At 36.6% G+C, this 19,238-nt stretch overlaps 1 protein-coding gene across 6 annotated transcripts in view; it reads right to left on the reverse strand.

Moving 5' to 3' along the window:
• PCGF5 (polycomb group ring finger 5) overlaps positions 1-19,238 on the reverse strand; it is a 125,131-nt gene that overhangs the window by 11,702 nt on the left and 94,191 nt on the right. For 5 of the 6 annotated variants that reach the window (XM_075504853.1, XM_075504852.1, XM_075504854.1 and 2 more), the window contains 7 exons: positions 16,636-16,732; positions 12,065-12,120; positions 11,877-11,936; positions 7,757-7,905; positions 6,244-6,342; positions 4,495-4,584; positions 401-460 (listed from right to left, as the gene is read on the reverse strand). In XM_075504853.1, the coding sequence (XP_075360968.1) occupies positions 401-460; positions 4,495-4,584; positions 6,244-6,342; positions 7,757-7,905; positions 11,877-11,936; positions 12,065-12,120; positions 16,636-16,732 (611 nt within the window). The remainder of the gene's footprint in view (positions 1-400; positions 461-4,494; positions 4,585-6,243; positions 6,343-7,756; positions 7,906-11,876; positions 11,937-12,064; positions 12,121-16,635; positions 16,733-19,238) is intronic. The other variant, XM_075504857.1, reaches the window with a different exon arrangement.

Raw genomic sequence — 19,238 nt, forward strand, 5'->3', positions numbered from 1 at the left:
GCCATAAAGAGATGAAATCAATGTAGTCTCTTTTGATTCACACTCTTCAGTTTTGATCCCTTGTCAGTGACTGCCCGATGCTACCAGTTAGAAGGATGAGATAGGAAGAGGTAGATAATCCTTCCAGACTGATGCAGATATCAGCCTACAGAATGGTATCTCTCTAACAAAAAGATAAATGGCCTAATGTAAAGAGAAAGAAACCCCTAAACATTTTGAATGGATTCTATTTATTCATTCAGTAAAGCTTTCTCCAAATGAACGAAAATGCTCAGGACTTTCTCATAGAGTTTTAGCACTTTGTAGCGAGGAATTATAAAAACTCCGTAACTTGGATTACCATTGAAGTGCTGACAGGACCTTAATGACTGTAGTATGTACAGTCGTGAGTGCCTCTTACCTGATAAAAAGTGCCATCCTGTGAGCAGACTTGCGAAGATGAGCAGTTCTGACACCGAAACTGCGAAGGAGATGATTTTCTGATCAGATAAGAGGCATCCACAGCTGGACATATACATCTACCATTTAATGTTGGTTTGTTTGTTTGTTTTTTAATTTTCAAATGTAAAGCTTAAAATTAATTTACTTATTTAAAACAGGAAAGAATTCTCTAATGAATAAATGGGTATTTTCCCTTTACGACTCTACCTCTTGTAAGGTCCACAGCTGTGCCAGTAAAAGCTCATGGTGAATAGTACCAAAGACGGAGATAATGGATTTACTTGATCTTCATCCAAAAGAAGAGATTGTTAATTAATTACCATTGCAACTTCTAGTTTATAACAAGACCCAACACAGTTAGGGAAAACAAAATCATAGAAGCCCAGATGTTACTTGATTTATTACCAGCACAATGTAGTTTTTACAGGTTTTAGTTTGTCATCTCTTACATCAGGGGAGTGATTTAAAACTACATAAAGGAAAAGATCATAGAATCATGGAATCGTTTAGGTTGGAAAAGACCTTTAATATCATCAAGTCGAACTGTTAACCTAGCACTGCCAATCCACCACTAAACCATGTCCCTAAGCACCACGTCTACACGTCCTTTAAATACCTCCAGGGATGGTGACTCCACCACTTCCCTGGGCAGCCTGTTCCAATGCTTGACAACCCTTTCAGTGAAGAAAAATTTCCTAATATCCAATCTAAACCTCCCTGGTGCAACTTGAGGCCATTTCCTCTTGTCCTATCACTCGTTACTTGGGAGAAGAGACTGACCCCCACCTCTCTACAACCTCCTTTCAGGTAGTTGCAGAGAGCGATAAGGTCTCCCCTCGGCCTCCTTTTCTCCAGGCTAAACAGTCCCAGCTCCCTCAGCCGCTCCTCATCAGACTTCTGCTCCAGACCCTTCACCAACTTCGTTGCCCTTCTCTGGACATGCTCCAGCACCTCAATGTCTCTCTTGTAGTGAGGGGCCCAAAACTGAACACAGTATTCGAGGTGCAGCCTCACCAGTGCCGAGTACAGGGGCACGATCACTTCCCTAGTCCTGCTGGCCATATTATTCCTGATACAAGCCAGGATGCCATTGGCTTTCTTGGCCACCTGGGCACACTGCTGGCTCATACTCAGCCGGCTGTCAACCAACATCCCCAGGTCCTTCTCTGCTGGGCAGCTTTCCAGCCACTCTTCCCCAAGCCTGTAGCGTTGCATGGGGTTGCTGTGGCCCAAGTGCAGGACCCTGCACTTAGCCTTGTTGAACCCCATACAATTGACCTCGGCCCATCCATCCAGCCTGTCCAGGTCCCTCTGCAGAGCCTGCCTACCCTCCAGCAGATCAACGCTCCCGCACAGCTTGGTGTCATCTGCAAACTTACTGAGGGTGTACTCGATCCCTTTGTCCAGATCATTGATAAAGATATTAAACAGAACTGGCCCCAACACAGAGCCCTGGGGAACACCGCTTGTGACTGGCCACCAACTGGAGTAAACTCCATTCACCACAACTCTTTGGGCCCAGCCATCCAGCCAATTTTTTAGCCAGAGAAGAGTATACCCGTCCAAGCCATGAGCAGCCACTTTCTCCAGGAGAATGCTGTGGGAAATGGTGTCAACAGTTTTGATAAGGTCTAGGTAGACAACATCCACAGCCTTCCCCTCATCCACTAGGCGGGTCACCTTGTCGTCGAAGGAGATCAGGTTGGTCAAGCAGGACCTGCCTTTCCTAAACTGTGCTGACTGGGCCTGATCACCTGGTTGTCCTGTACGTGCCGCATGATGGCACTCAAGATGATCTGCTCCATAACCTTCCCCGGCACCAAGGTCAGACTGACAGGCCTGTAGTTTCCCAGATCCTCCTTCTGGCCCTTCTTGTAGATTGGCGACACATTTGCTAACCTCCAGTCAACTGGGACCTCCCCAGTTAGCCAGGACTGCTGATAAAGGATTGAAAGTGGCTTGGTGAGCACTTCTGCCAGCTCCCTCAGTACTCTTGGGTTGATCCCATCCAATCCCATAGACCTGTGTGTGTCTAAGTGGAGTAGCAGGTCTCTAACCATTTCCCCTTGGATTATGGGAGCTTCATTCTGGTCCCCATCCCTGGTCTTCCAGCTCAGGGGGCTGGACACCCCGAGAACAACTGGTCTTACTATTAAAGACTGAGACAAAGGCGGCATTAAGTACCTCAGCCTTTTCCTCATCCTTTGTCACTATGTTTCTCCCCGTGTCCAATAAAGGATGGAGATTCTCCTTAGCCCTCCTTTTGTTGCTAATGTATTTATAGAAACATTTTTTATTGTCTTTGATGGCAGTAGCCAGATTAAGTTCTAGTTGGGCTTCGGCCCTTCTAATTTTCTCCCTGCATAACCTCACAACACCCTTGTAGTCCTCCTGAGTTGCCTGCCCCTTCTTCCAAAGGTCATAAACTCTCCTTTTTTTCCTGCCAAAGCTCTCTGTTCCAGCCAAAAGCTCTCTGTTCAGCCAGGCCGGTCTTCTTCCCCGCTGGCTTGTCTTCCGGCACATGGGGACAGCCTGCTCCTGCACCTTTAAGATTTCCTTCTGAAACACATACCTGATGAACCAATACCTGACTATACCATATGTATGTAAACACAACTTACAAATTTAATCAAGAGTTGTCAGCTTCTATATTCACTTAATGTTAAAAACTATAGTTCTGAGCTTTTTGAAAAATTTTAACCAGTACAAATAATGGCCTTTTTGTCAAGATGATAGTTACTGTTGCTTCCAAACCTATGCAACTGCCAAAAGTCCGTTTGTAGGCAGGGGCTGCAGAATTAAATGTCATGAAAGCATTCCATTATCACTAAAGTTGTTGCCTCAACATTTCCTGATAGTACAGTCAATGCTAACAAAAAAGTAAGATGGCAAGCCAAACAAACACCCACTGGTTTCAAGGCAGTATTGGAAAAAATACTACTTAAAGCTCCCTTATTGGTGCAATATTGGGGTTTCAGCAATCACCAAATTTCAGTGCAATATTACTTTCAAATTTAATGAATACTTGCCTATATACATTAACTCCCCTAATTCCTAGCAAAATCTATCCTTCCCCCACCCCCTTCAGATTAAGGTAAAACTTTAAGAAACTTGTGAATTGTTAACTCCACAGTGTGCTTAATCCTCTGTCTTCTCTCTCTGTGCCCCAGTGCTTTTTATTCTGAGTACTAGGAAGCTTAAAAAAAAAGTACAGAAAGTTTGGAATTTTCTACGGATCAGTGCATTAACGTATGTTAAGTGCTTAACCTTCGCTGCACTCCAATATAGCCTCCACTGGTAGTGATAGACAAACCTGCATATACTACAAAGCAATAAAGAGTGAAGAAGAATCAACAGCCATACACAAACGAACGTATAAGAGAAAGAGAAGAAATGGGGATATGACTTCTAACAAAAAAAATTAAATATCAAGGTAATATAAGGGCTACTAAATCAAACTGAATGTCAGACCTGAAAGAAATGTCTTTTAATAAGTTCAATATTGCAATTCTAAAATATACATATGCAGCAAGGAAAACCCATTTAGCTGTGTTATCTGGATGCTAGTGTTATACAGCATATCTAAAAAAATGGGTGTAGTATTAACAGAAACAGTAATAAAACAGTTGGATTTCTCCAATAATTTTTCAGTGTCACTTTCAGTTTACTACTGAATAAAACAGACTCTTAATAAAGAACTGTTGGATGCATATTCCCCAACTATTGTAACTCAAAAGGTCGCTAAAAGCAAATTTTCAGAAAAAGAACAAGTGCTTGGGTTTTCAGATACTTGACTTAAAACTCAGAGCAGAACTTGCATGTAAGCTTTGTATACCTGCTATTTTTAAGTTTCAGAATCTGCACAATATATGTGCTGCAGGGTTTTACTCATAGGGTTTAACATAAGAAATCCAGAAAACATGCAAAATGCATTTTTAAATAAGGGTTTTTTGAAGGGTCACAGAATATATTTTGGACAAAGCTGTGAAAGCATGTATACTCTCTATAATAATATACCAAAATGTCATTTATTAATAATGTAACAACATTTACGTTTTCGCCTCTTAGTCTCCATCTCGTCATATAGATGAATTCCATAGTATGATCCTTCCCCATGATTTCTCCATTGCATAGTACATCCAGCTTAAAATACAACAGAGCAAACAGTAAGACAAAGGGATGCAAAATTTTAATGTCTAAATGAACTCCTAAGTGAATCTCTTGAGAGTTAATACCTCAACTCCTATCATTATACGATAATTCCATCAGACATGTATATCAAACCTGTTGTATATAAATACAACATACTGACAATAAACTATACGGCTAATTTTCATAGTAGTATTCCACTTTATTTTTTCACTTTTGTGATTTCAATTAAGGTGTGGACAGAAGGAAGTCTACTAAACTAGGTAGGAAATCACTAGTAGACAAACAGTCCCTCTATTTATCAATACTACATGCTATCTGTTTGAAGAGAAAGCCTTGTGCTGTATTTTGAAGGCCTTTTTGCTATGTCAACGCTCTTTCAAACCCAAAGATACAAAACAGAAGTACTGTAATTTTCATTTTTAAAAAATAAATGATAAAGTAATTAAAAAAAACTACTTTAAAAATAACTATAAATTACAAGGAAAAATGCAATTCTGAGTAGACAAACATGATTCTTCATTAACTGAAGGCAAAATAAAACACAAAGTAATGATCTCACTGTGAAAAATGGCTGTTTTAAACTGTATTATAGTATCTTACTTCTACCCTCCACTGAAATTGTTTGAAAATTCTTTCATTACTATAGCCATAATGCTTTTCTGTTTTTTAGAGGAAAAAAAAGTCAAAACGTTGAAGTAATCAGATACTCTGTAACACAAGCCATTAAGGTGCCAGAGACAGATTAAATTAACATATTAACAAAACCAAATGACATCAAAACAGCTGGTCAGCATGTCATGATACTGTGACAAACTCCTGCATATAGCTCTGCAATAACCTGGGCACCTAATGTAACTCAGCCCTACCTCTGACCAAAGCTGGGGTGCTGCCATTTGTGCTAAAGGCAGCCTGCAGTTCATGGAGTCATTGACTCCTGTAAGAGAACTGGCTGAAGAAATAGTCTGTGCTGAAGTCAAAATTCCTGTATCCCTGGGAAGAGGGAACGCAGAGGCAGGAGTCTCATGCTTCCCAACTCCACCCTGCATCACAACTTCTATCATGTTAGCAAGTCCCTCCAGGGAACAGTCTTGGCCAAGATCAAATCACTCATGGAGCAAAGACCCTCCCTCCATCAAATTGCACCTAATTCCAGAGAAGTTGCAAAAAAAGTATCTGCATTTTGAAAGATTCAAATGGTATTTCTCCTCACTTCTTCATAATTACTGGATAGTTTCTTACATCTAAAGAAAATGAAACTGCAGAGTAATTTGGTGTATGTCTCGTTGATCTGTCCTTTTCCCCAGTAGCTACTAGCCCAAAACAGTATTAAGTGACTTTTTAATTAACCACATGGAAAGAGAAAGCATTTATTTTTTACATAAAAATATAAAAACCTAACATATCTGTTCCTTCACAGGCGAGCAACAAACTGAGTTACCAGAACTGTATGAGTTCCTTGATTAGCAACTTTAGTCACTGTGATAAAATGATCACTTCTCAATTAAGGGCTGAAAATATAACTTGGAATATTGAACAGTACTTAGTAATTGGGCTAAAAAATATTCCTCAAGTTCAAATATGATTAAATTTCATAAAAACCTAATACTTTGCAGGGAAATAAAAATACAAGCATCGTTCGTTCAAATGTACCTCATAAGAACTTGGAAGTTTTAATTTTAAGCTGAGAAACTTTTTGATAGTTCCCACGGTGACTCGAGTAGAACAGCGGATAAATTTCTTCATTAAGCCCTAAAGCAACAGCAACAAAACAGAAAAACCATGTTAGACATTTTGGAGCATGTGAGCAGTCTTTAGTGCAAGACAGCTGTAATTGATATTTTTTTCAACCAGTAACCAATTTTACTGCACTCTCTTCTAATTCATGATGGCACCATAGGTTCATTTTTGTTTACTTTTTTGCAAAATTTACAAGATGACAAACAAGTTCATTTAACCAATCTCTGGTTCTAAAGAAATTTCCAAAAGATACAGAAGGGAGGAAAGAAAAACAAAACAAAACAAAACAAAAACCATCAAAACCACCAAAAGCCCCAGAAGAACTTAAATAATCTAAGTGTTTGTGTTAGTAACATTGGGGATCAAACAGATGTTAAATTTCTTAGAATTTCTTCAGTCCTTGAGAGAAAAAGGAAGTAAAAACATCCTCAAATAATCTAGGTAAAATACAGGGAAGCTACAAATCTGAGATGTGATCTATTATCACAGATTCTGCAATCCAGAACCTAATAGTTTTGATTCAACAGGAAAGCTAGAAACCTGAGACTCCTCCATGGTGATGGAGATACAGATTTCTTACTGTGTATAGCATAAACAGACAGTGATAACACATACATATTTTTTCTTGCTGAATCAAAACTTTCTTACTGTGTGAAGATTTTGGAAGAGAAATTGGAAGATTTTGGAAGAACTTCCAAAATTATACATGTAACATAGTACACAGAAAATATAAGTAGTGTTTTATTAGACAAATTTTTAATATTTTTAAAATTCTTGTCTTTGTAATTTAATAAAACGTTATTAAAATACAAGAGCATTTCTAAACACTTTCTTCTAGACTCGATACCATTAGGTAATCTTCCCTTCATGAATAGAAACCAAATATCCCTAATTCTTAAAACAGCAGTTAGCAGGTATCACCCTACACATATTACAGCTGGAAGTGACCCGCCCAAGGCCACAGTCGACACATCAGTGTCAGAATCAGGTTTACAGCTCAGAAGATCTGTATCCCAGTCATTCAGTGCACAACGTATCTGAAAAGCAGCGTCATGCTGGCATGGTAAGACAGCAATCCTGAAAGTGTGAGGCAGCTCACCTACAGCTAGCTTTTTAAGTACCTCTGTGGTATGCTGTAATCTGTTGTGTAATGCAGATCTATACCATCAAGGCTGTAGACTACAAAACTATAATCCATTAAAAATAAAAAAATCCACTGGCACAGATGGATTTCCATATGGAACTGTATTTTTTACAAAATTCCAAGATGCATTGAAATGTTTCAAACAAAAGGACTAAATAAGCCTGGAAGTGGAGACAGGTCACCACATGAACATTTATTGTTAATGGTTATAAAATGATTTGGTTCCTGTAAGATGCTATTCTGCCAACAATAACAACAGCACAGATTATCTTTACTACTCACTTTGACTACATTATCTCCTGACTGCCCATTGTTGCGTAAACAGTCGAGGCAAATAGCAATCTGTGGGTCACTCCTGTGATAGTCTTTATCTTCTTCGTTTTCATCACACTCCTCATCTACTTTGGGTTTATCAGCTTTTGGGCTTTCATCTGTAAAATATGAAGATCATATTATTTAAGTGTAAAATAATTACAAGTCACAGTAGCAACAAACACATATTTAAAGTAATACTTCATTGTCAAGAGCATATTTTTTCTTCAAATTAACTTTATACAATTTTAATTCAGTGCATTCTTAAATTGATCAGTTTACAAATCTCTGAAAACAAAGTTTTACTATTGGAATTTTAATGTAATATGCAAACAACAGATTCCTACGTGACAGAAAATAATTAGGCAGATGGACTACTAATGGTTACGGCTGTCTACTTCTGTTTGTGTCCAGTGATTAAAACCCTGCAAGTGTGCATGCATCAAGATCACTCAACCACATAAACCTACTCTATGGTGTGGCAGTTCACTGCCAAAAAACATTGCTTTTAAATAAACAGTGGAATAACTAATCCCAACACCTGTATATCAAAGTAACATGGGTAATCAGTTCATATTAACAGTCTGCTGCAATAACCCAGTGGAGACAAGTTCCTGAAAGGTTATCATGAAGTAAACCAAGGCAAGATAAAACATAACTTTCATCCACTTTTGACCTGGTCTAAGTAACACCATTGTAAAAACTCCAGGTGTCTCTCTCCAGAAGGATTTTATAACTAAATAGCCATATACTTACTTGTTCCCCTTTAAAAACAAAAAATGTAAGAAAAGAGGAATGGTCCCCATATTTTTTGGCAGAGCACATATATCCTATATATAATAATCACATATACCATATTATCTCTCTTCACTGATGCTGTTAGATATTCTATTGATTCCTGGTTTAAAAATCTAACTCTTTGGAAACGGTATCATCTCCTACAGTTTTCAAAGGTTTAGCATAGTTGAACACGCAAATGCTAAGACTAGCAAGTACATCTAGATAAGGCCGCAATGTACATAAATAATAACCAAACAATGAGCCATAAAATGGAGTAACTTTTACAGATTTGGAATACAGCATACAATAACCCTATTACAAAAATTTGTTTTTTTTTTTTTTTTTTTCTATATCCCCAGCTTATTTTTTTTTATTTAAAACAAAGGCTGCTCTCTGTTGGAATAAAACATTATCACAAGTAACTTGAATAAGCTACTTTTGCATTTCCTGAAAAACTTTCAGATTAAATTCTGCTGTTTTCCTACACTTACCACAAACTTTCTAAAGTCATTTAGAAGAGTTAAGATGAGAAGATACAATGAAAACTTTAACAAATATCAATCTATGCCTAAGTTTCTAGACACAGTAATTAGTTCACTTTGCTTAGTTTACATATTCAAGATGAGTTTTAAGCTACATTCATTGCTTTTCTTTCTTACTGTTTTGAAGTATTTTATAATTACAAAAGATTTGTCCACAACTCCCTACTAGCTATTGATACATTTAGTTGAATGTGTATCATACATACGTTTTGTTCCTATCATCTTGCTATGAACAAAATTTACAGTATCAAACTACAGATTTTTTTTTCTTTTTGTGAAACTCCAGGAAACAAACTTTTTTAATCAAGCAGGTACAGTCTACCTGTCACAAGCATTTGTCTGAGGTGTCTGCCTATGATTCACAGATTCTTCGGCAATGCAAACACATACACAACTTTCAATAATTATCACTGCTGAGTAATGCAGGAAGATTTAGCTATGCAGTTTGAAAAGTCTTGAAAGGCAAACCAACTACAGAACTAGGAAAATTAGCAAATTTTCAATCATAAAATCATTCCAGAAATAGGTACACACACAAAAACCATCGCATCTTTCAAGATATTCTGATAGAAATTCAAATGCTCCTCTGTGTAAATGGCACCAGACTATTTACTAAAAAATCCTTGTAGATATTAGAATTAATGATGTTTGTACAGGCAGCCTCCAGAAATCAATGTGATGGTCCATTAGAGGCATGATATTAAAGTTCAATATGATACAATTAAAAAAAAAAAAAAAATAGAAAAAAGAAAAAATGAAATTTTAGTCTCACCAAAATGGACTCAGCATTCTCCAAGTCAAAAGCATCAAGCCAAAAACAGAAGACAGGAAAAACAAACCAACTCCCCACCCACCTCCACCCTCCATGCCTCTTTCCTTAAGGCGTAATTTGGTGTCTCATTTTTTTTCTCATCTTTCTTGCAAATTGGAAGTTGTTGGAAATTGGAACTTGTCTTGGAACTTGAACTTCTTGGAACTTGAACTTCTTGGAAATTGTCTACTTTCTGTGCTTTTCTCAGATATTCAGCGTAAAACTGATCGCCAGAGAGTGAGTCAATGTAAAGCTGTTTGCCCTCTTCCTTCTCCAGTTCAGACTTGGAAAGGACCAATAAAGATTTTTTCCTCTGTACCACAGTATGTTTCCTACCATCATCCATCAATTCTCTCTAGTAACCGCTCTCCTAGTGGAGTCACCAATGCCTGAGATATGCTTTGCTGTTCAGGGTTTTTTTTCCTTCCGATATGTGAAAATTGTAAGTCCTGGGATTTTTTTACAGATCTTAGATGCTAAGGTTGGGAACTGTGTTGTGACCTGTGGTAAGTACATAACTGATGGACTCTTTTAAACTGGAGGGACTACGTGATTGCAGGGGATGGTATTGACAACTGAAACAGTCCCTTCTTACTGAAATTATTCTCACCAAATAATTTATTCTCAGGCAAGATTCTAAATGCTTTTTTATGGCAGAAAATAGTTTAAATGCTCATAATTTGTCTCAATGAGTTACCACGACTTTCAAATGGTTTCTAGTGTCAAATTTCCATAGGCCAAGGACAGTCACTAACAGAGCTAGATACATCTGTAGCTACTACTTAAAAGTATATTTTGAGAGTTAGAGCCTTCCTCTGATTCACAAAACAATCCAATTGCTCATTACACTTAGTAACTGATCTCCATTAGGTTTACCATTAAATTATGGGAAGAAGGTAAGAACCAGAAGAATAAATTGGTTAAAAGTAAGTCACATTCTACAAATTTGCAAATTATATGTTATTTTTCTCTATGTATATAGCAAAAAATAGTTGTCTAAACAGTCAACAATTGTCTATATTTCATAAAAATATTTTCTAAGTATTTTGAAAACTGAATAGGTATACTCTATACAGTATGTTGTAGTAAACTAATATAATTTCATCTACACTGTCCTGCAGTTCTTCATTTAATTATATAACAGAGAAAAGAACCTTGTTCCTTATAATGGATGCCAAATGCAAAACAACAAAACTAGTGAGAAAGAAAATGAAATGTTATGAAGTTGAAAAGAAGATATTATAAACAATTGAGTGCAGAAGAGTATTGCAAGAGCACTTGACAGTGATCCTTTACTAAAAATAGCTATTTTTTTAGCTTAGCAGAGCCTTTCAGAAATTCTTAAAAATGCCCAGATCAAATAGGCTATGGTATCAAAACCTTGATGTCAAATTAAAGGGGCATAAAAACAGTTGGATGTAGTCCTCACTTAGCACCTCAATACTGAGCTCTCACAGTTCATAGGTCAACCACAAAAAAAAAAAAAAAGAAAGAAAAAAAGAAAAAGCATTTTGGAATCTATATAAAACAATTGTTTAGCATGTGTGGAAAACTGTTGTACTACTTGTCATAACTAATTCTTGACAACCTCCTACTTAACAGCTGGTCAAATTCAGTAACAGAAAATAATCTGTAAAAAACTCAAGTAGTTCTGCATCTTGCTGTATTAAGAAAATTAAGAATTCAAGTGGAAAATCGCATGAGTGTTGAAAGTAAAAGCTTAGGGAAATGCAAATAAAAATAATGGTGAAACAGCTAGTGTTTGTAAAACAACTGGCTAATAGATAAGCAGCAGTACATGGAGGCCCAGATTCTGTTTACATAGATTTGTTACACAAGTTTCTATAGTATCTTTGAATTCAGTAAAAACAATGCATGTGCATAAGTGTTTGAAGAAACAGGGCTTAATGAGCAATGTTACTTAACATACAGATGAGAGAGGAAAAAAAATCATCACCTTGTCCATTTTCTTGAGGTTTGTTTTTCTTCCAGAATTCAATCTCCCGCTGCAGTTCCTCTAGTTAACATCAAAGAACAGTAATGTGAATTTTTAAATCAATACTACAGGTGTATCAGTAGAAACAGCCATATTCCCTCCATCAACCCTCCATGAAACAGGTACCCAAAACCAAATGAGAAACTTACGTTCTCGAAGTCCGGGCACCAGCTTAAATATAATTTCCTCTAAGGTGTTATCCAGCCTTTCAAAGGGAAAAAATAAATTTCACATTAAGTAGAAACTAGCATTTTAAATATCTGTAGCCTTTAAATAACACCCCCCCACACTTTTGAATAAACCTATGATTTTAGCTTGTGAGACAACATGCATTAAAGCTTATCTCAACCACCTCTTGAATGGATTTATTTTAGAAATAACCAAGGAATTCATTTTTTAATGTATAAAGACAAAAATGAAAAAACATTATACTCTAAAATTTTCATTGTTTTAATTTGTGTTACATGCAAACAATTGTGTTACTAAAAGGAACAAACTGGAAAAGTAGCATCCAATTTTCAGGTCCAGGTTATGAGTAGTAACCATGAAAATTATAAACTCCATTACCATATTAAGTGTTCAAGTGCTTTGGTAATAAGGCTGTTATGAAAAACTGAACGGACTATTCCCTGCTCATTACAGCACTGACAAACCAGTCTTGGCAGGATAAAGAAGACCACAGAGCATCCATGCTGCTCTGGCTAGACAGTTCTCAGCACCCAACATAATTCATTTAAACTATTTAAATCTGCCATGAGTTTGTCTACCAGACAACAGTACACAGCACAGGCATGTCCTCTGATATCCTGATATTAGTGCCAGAAATAGCTATTACAGTCCCTTCCAGAGGACACAGTGCATTTACCCTTGCTGCTGAAGCTAAAATATTTTTCTTCCCTTTTCTCTGAATTTTACCTACTCTCCTACCCATTTAATTTATCTTCCATTTTCTAGTTCCACTTCCTCTCCCTGTCTCACTTAACCTTTGGTTTCCTCTGTCTCTCATTCTGTTTCCTTTTCCTTTCTCTCCTCTGCTCTCTACATCTTCTCTTGTGAACAGTAACTCCCACTGTCCACAGCCTAAACAAAAACCCATGACAAAACAAAGTACTAAGTAATACGGCCAGAGAAATTAAGTACCTTGAGATTCAGTCAGAAGCTACAATACAGTAATTGCCTTTAGTATATTTTTAATTGCCTTAATTTTTCACCTCAATAATGATATATTTCTCTCTATATACATATATATTTGCACATACACATACATGTATGTGTACATGTTATTAATAATACACTATAGGCCTGTTCTAAAACATATGACTGTTCTCTATCTTTTGTTCACTAGCAGCAGCAAAGTAGGAAGAAGACTGAATGATTTTATTGTTGAGGAATGCCTAAAAGCCATTTTAGTAGATAACAATTATCTTCTTATAATAAATATATGAGCATTCCAGGTTCTCTTCTTTACAGAATTTGTATTTGTAATTGAAAGTTTACAACCAGACCTATTACCCAGTCATCTTCTTCTGAGACTAGTTCCCTGTGTTATCCGTCAGTTCATGGAGAGAGTCATACCATAAGAATATTCATGTTGAACCTACAACCACGATCCAATTTTTAATTGCTTCTTCTTATAAGGACAAAAAAAACCCAACAACCCTTCAGCACATGAAACAGACCTCCCCTAAAACATAGAAGCATAGAGAGTACTTTCTCACAGATAAGAAGGAAACCAAAATCATGGGATGTCTGAGCACTTAGCTTCTGATAGATGACAATACAGGTCTACCTTTCCAAATGGTATATTATCTCTTCTCGCCTCTCCTCTCAATATCTAACGCAACTAGATGGTACTGCTTTCTATTAAGTTCCCACAGCAGAGCACTGGGAACTTGGGAACCTGTCTTGGAAATGGAATTCATTTCACATTGTAGGAAAGCTCCCATCTTCATAACTTACTCATTAAAAGAACAGAAATAAGGACTTCAAAAGAGAACATCACTACCTTCATTCAAAATCCCACTAACCATTCCTCAGGATGGTATAATACATGCTGTTTTTTCTACATTTCTTTTTGAAAATTCCCACTTAGCACTTTCTAATTTGTCTTCAATGGCCCAAACCAAAAGTCACTGGTAATGCTAACATAGCAAGAAAGCGAGTATACTTAGCAAATTTATGATGCTAGCAGCAAGAACTGGCTTCATAGTCTAGTCAATGACTTTATTTTCTTTCAAAACCTAAACAAAAAGAGCTATTTCATCCTTATGAAGTGTAAATACTAATCAATACTTTCAAAAATGCATAAAAAATAACACTTATCTGATCTTTAAGTACAGGGAAACTAAACTTAAACTACAGGGAAAAAAATAGGAAATTATAAAAAGATTCTCAATTTCACCTGCATCTTACAGTGTTTCTGTTATCCACGCCTATGAGCACTCTAACAAAGATTTGTATTTCTGTGACTTGCATCAAACCTATTCCAAAATGAAACTACTTGACATAACTCCAAAGCTGGTCTCAGTCATTTAATATGATACTTCCTGTTAACGCCGAAACAAGAACATTAATATTTTAGACACACTTCTTTCCACCCCCACATCTTCCAATCTCCAAACCAGAATGTATAGAAAGAAGAACCAAGCATTTATATCAGCTTTGTATAGTTTCTTTTTTCACCTCTTCTATAATATTGAATGACTTATAAGATCAAAGCTACTCTCTGATAATTGCTAATTATCTGAAGTGAAGCAAGCAAAGACTATCACTCAGGAGAACTTGCATCCAAAGAAGCATGCTACCAAGAAAAAAAGAAGCCTGCCTTCATGGTATAACCAACCCAGACCCTATTGAATACTGACGATGCAGAATTCTGCTAAATAGGAAAGGGAATTCTAGAATTTAACACTCTTCCTAGATCTTCATTTTAGAGCTCAATGTTGAATTTCAGACTGAGGCTTATAGTTTCAACAGACCCTAAGAGCTGCCAACTAAAAGATACATCTAAAAACTCACATAGTTATGCAGTTATTCAGAACTGAGTTTATAAAGTAGTTTATAAAGTTTTTCTCAAAGATCTCCGTTAAAAATACTATCTAGAGTGTTCAACGCCATTTCTCAGAAAATGACTGCATTCTTGAGCAATGATTGGGCTGGTGTCTATAGTCAGAGCATAAGATGTGCTAAGTTATGCAGGCAACATCCAAAAAAGATAATTCCATTACACTGCCCATGTGCTCTTCTGATTATTAGTTTAGTAAATGTTTAAAACTGTTTCATAAAATATAACCAGCAAACTACTAGCTATATGCAGTTTGTTGGCAAATAAACCCAATGACTCTAAAAGGAGTTTCAGGAAATAATCACAGAGAAAATAGCTCTTCCCACATTTCCAGCTTATGGTCTCAAATTTTCTCACCCTTCTATCATTTCCTGCTTAAAGCATATTATTATTTTACTAAGCATCTACTAGATGTTTCAGAAAATACATTTTCAGCTCCTATGAAATGGTCCTGTCAGAATAAAAGAAGTATTTCTAAAATGCTTTTGTTTTCAGCTTATTAGTAGCATTATGCACTATGTATAGCATCTTCTGTTACGGCTGACCCAGCGCCTTAGACACTGACAGGAGATCAGAAAAATACTTATGGTAAACATCTACATAAACCCTTTTAGCCCTACCCTTCAAAAAAACATTCAGAAGACTTAAGCTAATAACACCCTTTAGAGCTGCTGAATTTAATCTCTCTCACCTATCCTCTTGGTATATAAGCGAAGCGTGGGAATTGCTCTGCACACACGTATCAGTCAAAAATCCAAGTACAGTATGACAAACTGTAGCAAACACAATGACATTAGGAAATAATACCAACCCTAGTAAATTCCAGATGTAAATATTCATTTTAACATTGATGGAAGAATATTTCTTCCTCAGTTCACAACAGTATTACAAACTAATAATATTGGGGGAGTGGGGGAGTGGAGGGAGTGTTGGGAGTGACGAGGGAGTGGCTTCATCATTTTAGGAAAACATGAAGTTCTTCCACTTGTGATGACATTTCTTGATTTCTCTGTACTATACTTGTGGGATGGCTATCACCTTTGTTTCAACATAACATCACTAAAAGAATCCAGAATTTCAAGAAAAATAATTGTTTAAACAAAGATGTGTTATTGTAGTATAAAAAATGCAAATTCTCAAGAAAGGGCACTTTCAGTGTCAAAACTTTCTTTCATGAGTGTCTTTTCATTAATCTGACAGCAGATTTCAATTCAGATTGGTAAATATACGCCCTGGAAAACATTCAGTTATTTGCGTGATTCATTTTCTACATTGCTCTAAGAAGAAAAAAAGTTGCCTGCAGTTTGGAATGCCCTAAATCATTTGAAAAAAGAAACTCTAGACTTTAATTTCATGTAAAGAATAAAAGGTATCGGCTTCATTTATTTGTTTAATAGGGGTATTAAAATATTTACTTTAATTTGTACCTTTCTGTGTCTTTCCCTTATCTTTCGTCCTTTTATTATATCTGAAAAAACTCAATTTACAATTTATCGGGAGATGAAAAATTGACAGAATCTATGACCAAGAACAGTCGATATATGTATTTTACAAATAAGCAAAAAATTTAATTCCTTTTCAGGATAAAGATATTAAGATTTTATTTTTTATTTTTTGTTGTTCCATTTCAGCAAACGTTGTGCAATGTCATCTTACCTTAACATTTCTAGTGGATTGGTCTCATGCACTTGGTTGCCACACCTGGGACAGTCATTGCTGTCTTCAAAGTGTTGAACAATACAAGTCTTACAAACTGAGGGATAAAAAAAAAGAAAAAAAAGATTAAAAAAACCCCTTAGACTAAGATCTAAATAATATTGCTTGAACATGACCTAATGATACCAGCTAACTACTTCATGCATCAAAGATAAAAGAGTATTATTTTAAGCAAATAATTACAATGTACCTTATCCACTTCTTGTTCCTCAAAGCCGTTGCTAGTTCTGCTCTGCCAAGACACTGAGTTCAGCAGCACCAAGTTCAGCAGAACAGGTTAGACAAGTGCTGCTCTAAAGTATGCAGTACTTTTACTACTTATAATTCTCCCAGCATCATAAAATGCAAACCCCATACCATGTAGCACATGTAAAGAACAGGTTCTGAGAAAGTGCATGCTGGCAAGTGCTAGCCCAGCAGAGCCAATCATCACTTCAGATGATTTGAAAATGACTTATGCACATTATTTTCTTTCCAACAGTGTTGCTGGCAACTGAAAATACTGTTGTAAATACTTCTTGTAAGAGAAAAGTTCACAGAAATTGTACACAGGTTCAAAGTGGCTAGGTTTCCCTTTTGACACAGCGCCTTCAAAAGCAATGACAGAACTTACAGTAAACATTTAATACTTGAATCTTATAATGAAAAATCAGGATCGTGACCATGGCAAGCATAAACCCAAAAACACCAACAATGTGAATTTAAAATCCAATAAACTGAAATTAAACTAAACAAGGTGCTACACTACTGTTGCTTCCAAATGATTAATTGCAGACTGTAGATTTTACTGACATTAATAAGAAAATGGAAGCCAAGCTGATGAGAACAAATATGCCTGCTATTATTATTGCGTTACAACATTCTGGATGGAGATAAACTCTATCCTCTGTTTATTATTACTTCAACTAAACTGAAATGAGAACTGCAAATTCATCAGTAAATGGACTGAAAAAATAAATGGACTGCTGCAATTGCCATATGCTTTCTGCTGAAACACTGTAATTTCTTTCATCAGGTACCTAAAGAACTAAGAGTACCTCTAAAACAAGCTGGTAAATCCTAATTATATGACAATCTTTAAGGAATCTTGAAATTCCTTTGACAAATGTCACGTAACAAGTGAAGCCTGCATTTATCTTTGCCTTAGTATGCTTAGAAGAGTTACTACAAATCAGCTGACCCTGATAATGCACACACATTAGACCTCTGCGCAGGTGTTTTTTTCAGCTGCTTTAAAACACTAACTTAAGGACATTAACTTCATAGCTTTGGCTGAAATTACAAGGAACTTTCCCCTTTCAGTCTGACGGACAGACTTCAGAGCTCTGGCTGGCTCCCAGCCCTCTCCCCAAGCTCAGTGGCTCTGGCGGTGCTGGATGCAGGGCAGATTTCCGATGATCTGGTAAAACGAGCTCAGGAAGCCCACAAGTCCTGCCGAACAAGCCCAGTAAGTGGGGCGCAGTGCTGTCCTCTGCACACGGGGACTCCAAAACAGCCAAGAACACTGATGCTATGAGAGCACCGTTCAGCCCTCAGGATACGAGTTCATTTCTTCTTAACCTCAAGTTGTGAGGTATTTAGCACTGGCATACAGATGCAAGAACCTGTAATCACAAAACTCTTCTTATATCACAGCTCTTTTATAATTTGTTAAATTACTAGACTTAATTGATTTTTGCACATGCATTCCCTAACACTTCCACAGGGTAAGAAGTCTAGTACAGAGCAGCAAATGTGATGTTCTGTACCTACAATGTTTCTTCACTTTTCTATATACTTTTTATAACTAATACTCCTAAAACTAAACATTTTGCTACTACACTTACAGAATACAAAGAATTTCATCACCCACATAGAAGCCCTCATGCTAGCCCAACACAGCATTTAAGAACACGCTTAAATTAAAGCACAAGTCCGAATAACTTTTGAAATACATGTAGTTAAGATTTCTATAATCTCTCCTCATTAATATGACTGAGAATCTCTTCTAGAACTGAAAATAACAGAAGTTATCCTTGAAATTGAAAAGACATGAAAATTATCAGCTCCAAGTTTTTCTTAAGATGTAGTGTCTGCACACCTTCAACCCAGGGGCAAACATCACAAGGTGGAATTCACAAGCCGGCCAGTAGCTCCTCAGCCACCCCAGCTCCTGTAACTATCTGAGCTATCTTGCCTTCTGTCACCCACCTGAAATACAAAGAAGCACAGGGAGCAACTGAAGGCATAGTTCAGTTCCTTCCCTAATCAAAACCCAGCCACATACACACAATGATATAATAGGGAAGAGGCACAGACAGTAAAATACATACAAAATCACCTCTCCAAGAATATCAGTCACCGTTCTCCTTCCTTAAATTAATGCACTAGCTGTATAAAGGTTAGAGCCTTCTGATTTCAACTAGCTATGCCAAGATTAAATAGATGTGGGATTTTTTTCATTTCTTCACCTACATCTATTACAGACATTTTTAACTGTGTTGTTTGCTTTAGATATAATAATTTTTTTTTTGCACTTTACCTTAAAACGGTTTAAGTTTTGT

This window comes from Mycteria americana, chromosome 6 (genome assembly GCF_035582795.1).
Source record: "Mycteria americana isolate JAX WOST 10 ecotype Jacksonville Zoo and Gardens chromosome 6, USCA_MyAme_1.0, whole genome shotgun sequence".
In the NCBI taxonomy this organism is placed as follows: Eukaryota; Metazoa; Chordata; class Aves; order Ciconiiformes; family Ciconiidae; genus Mycteria; species Mycteria americana.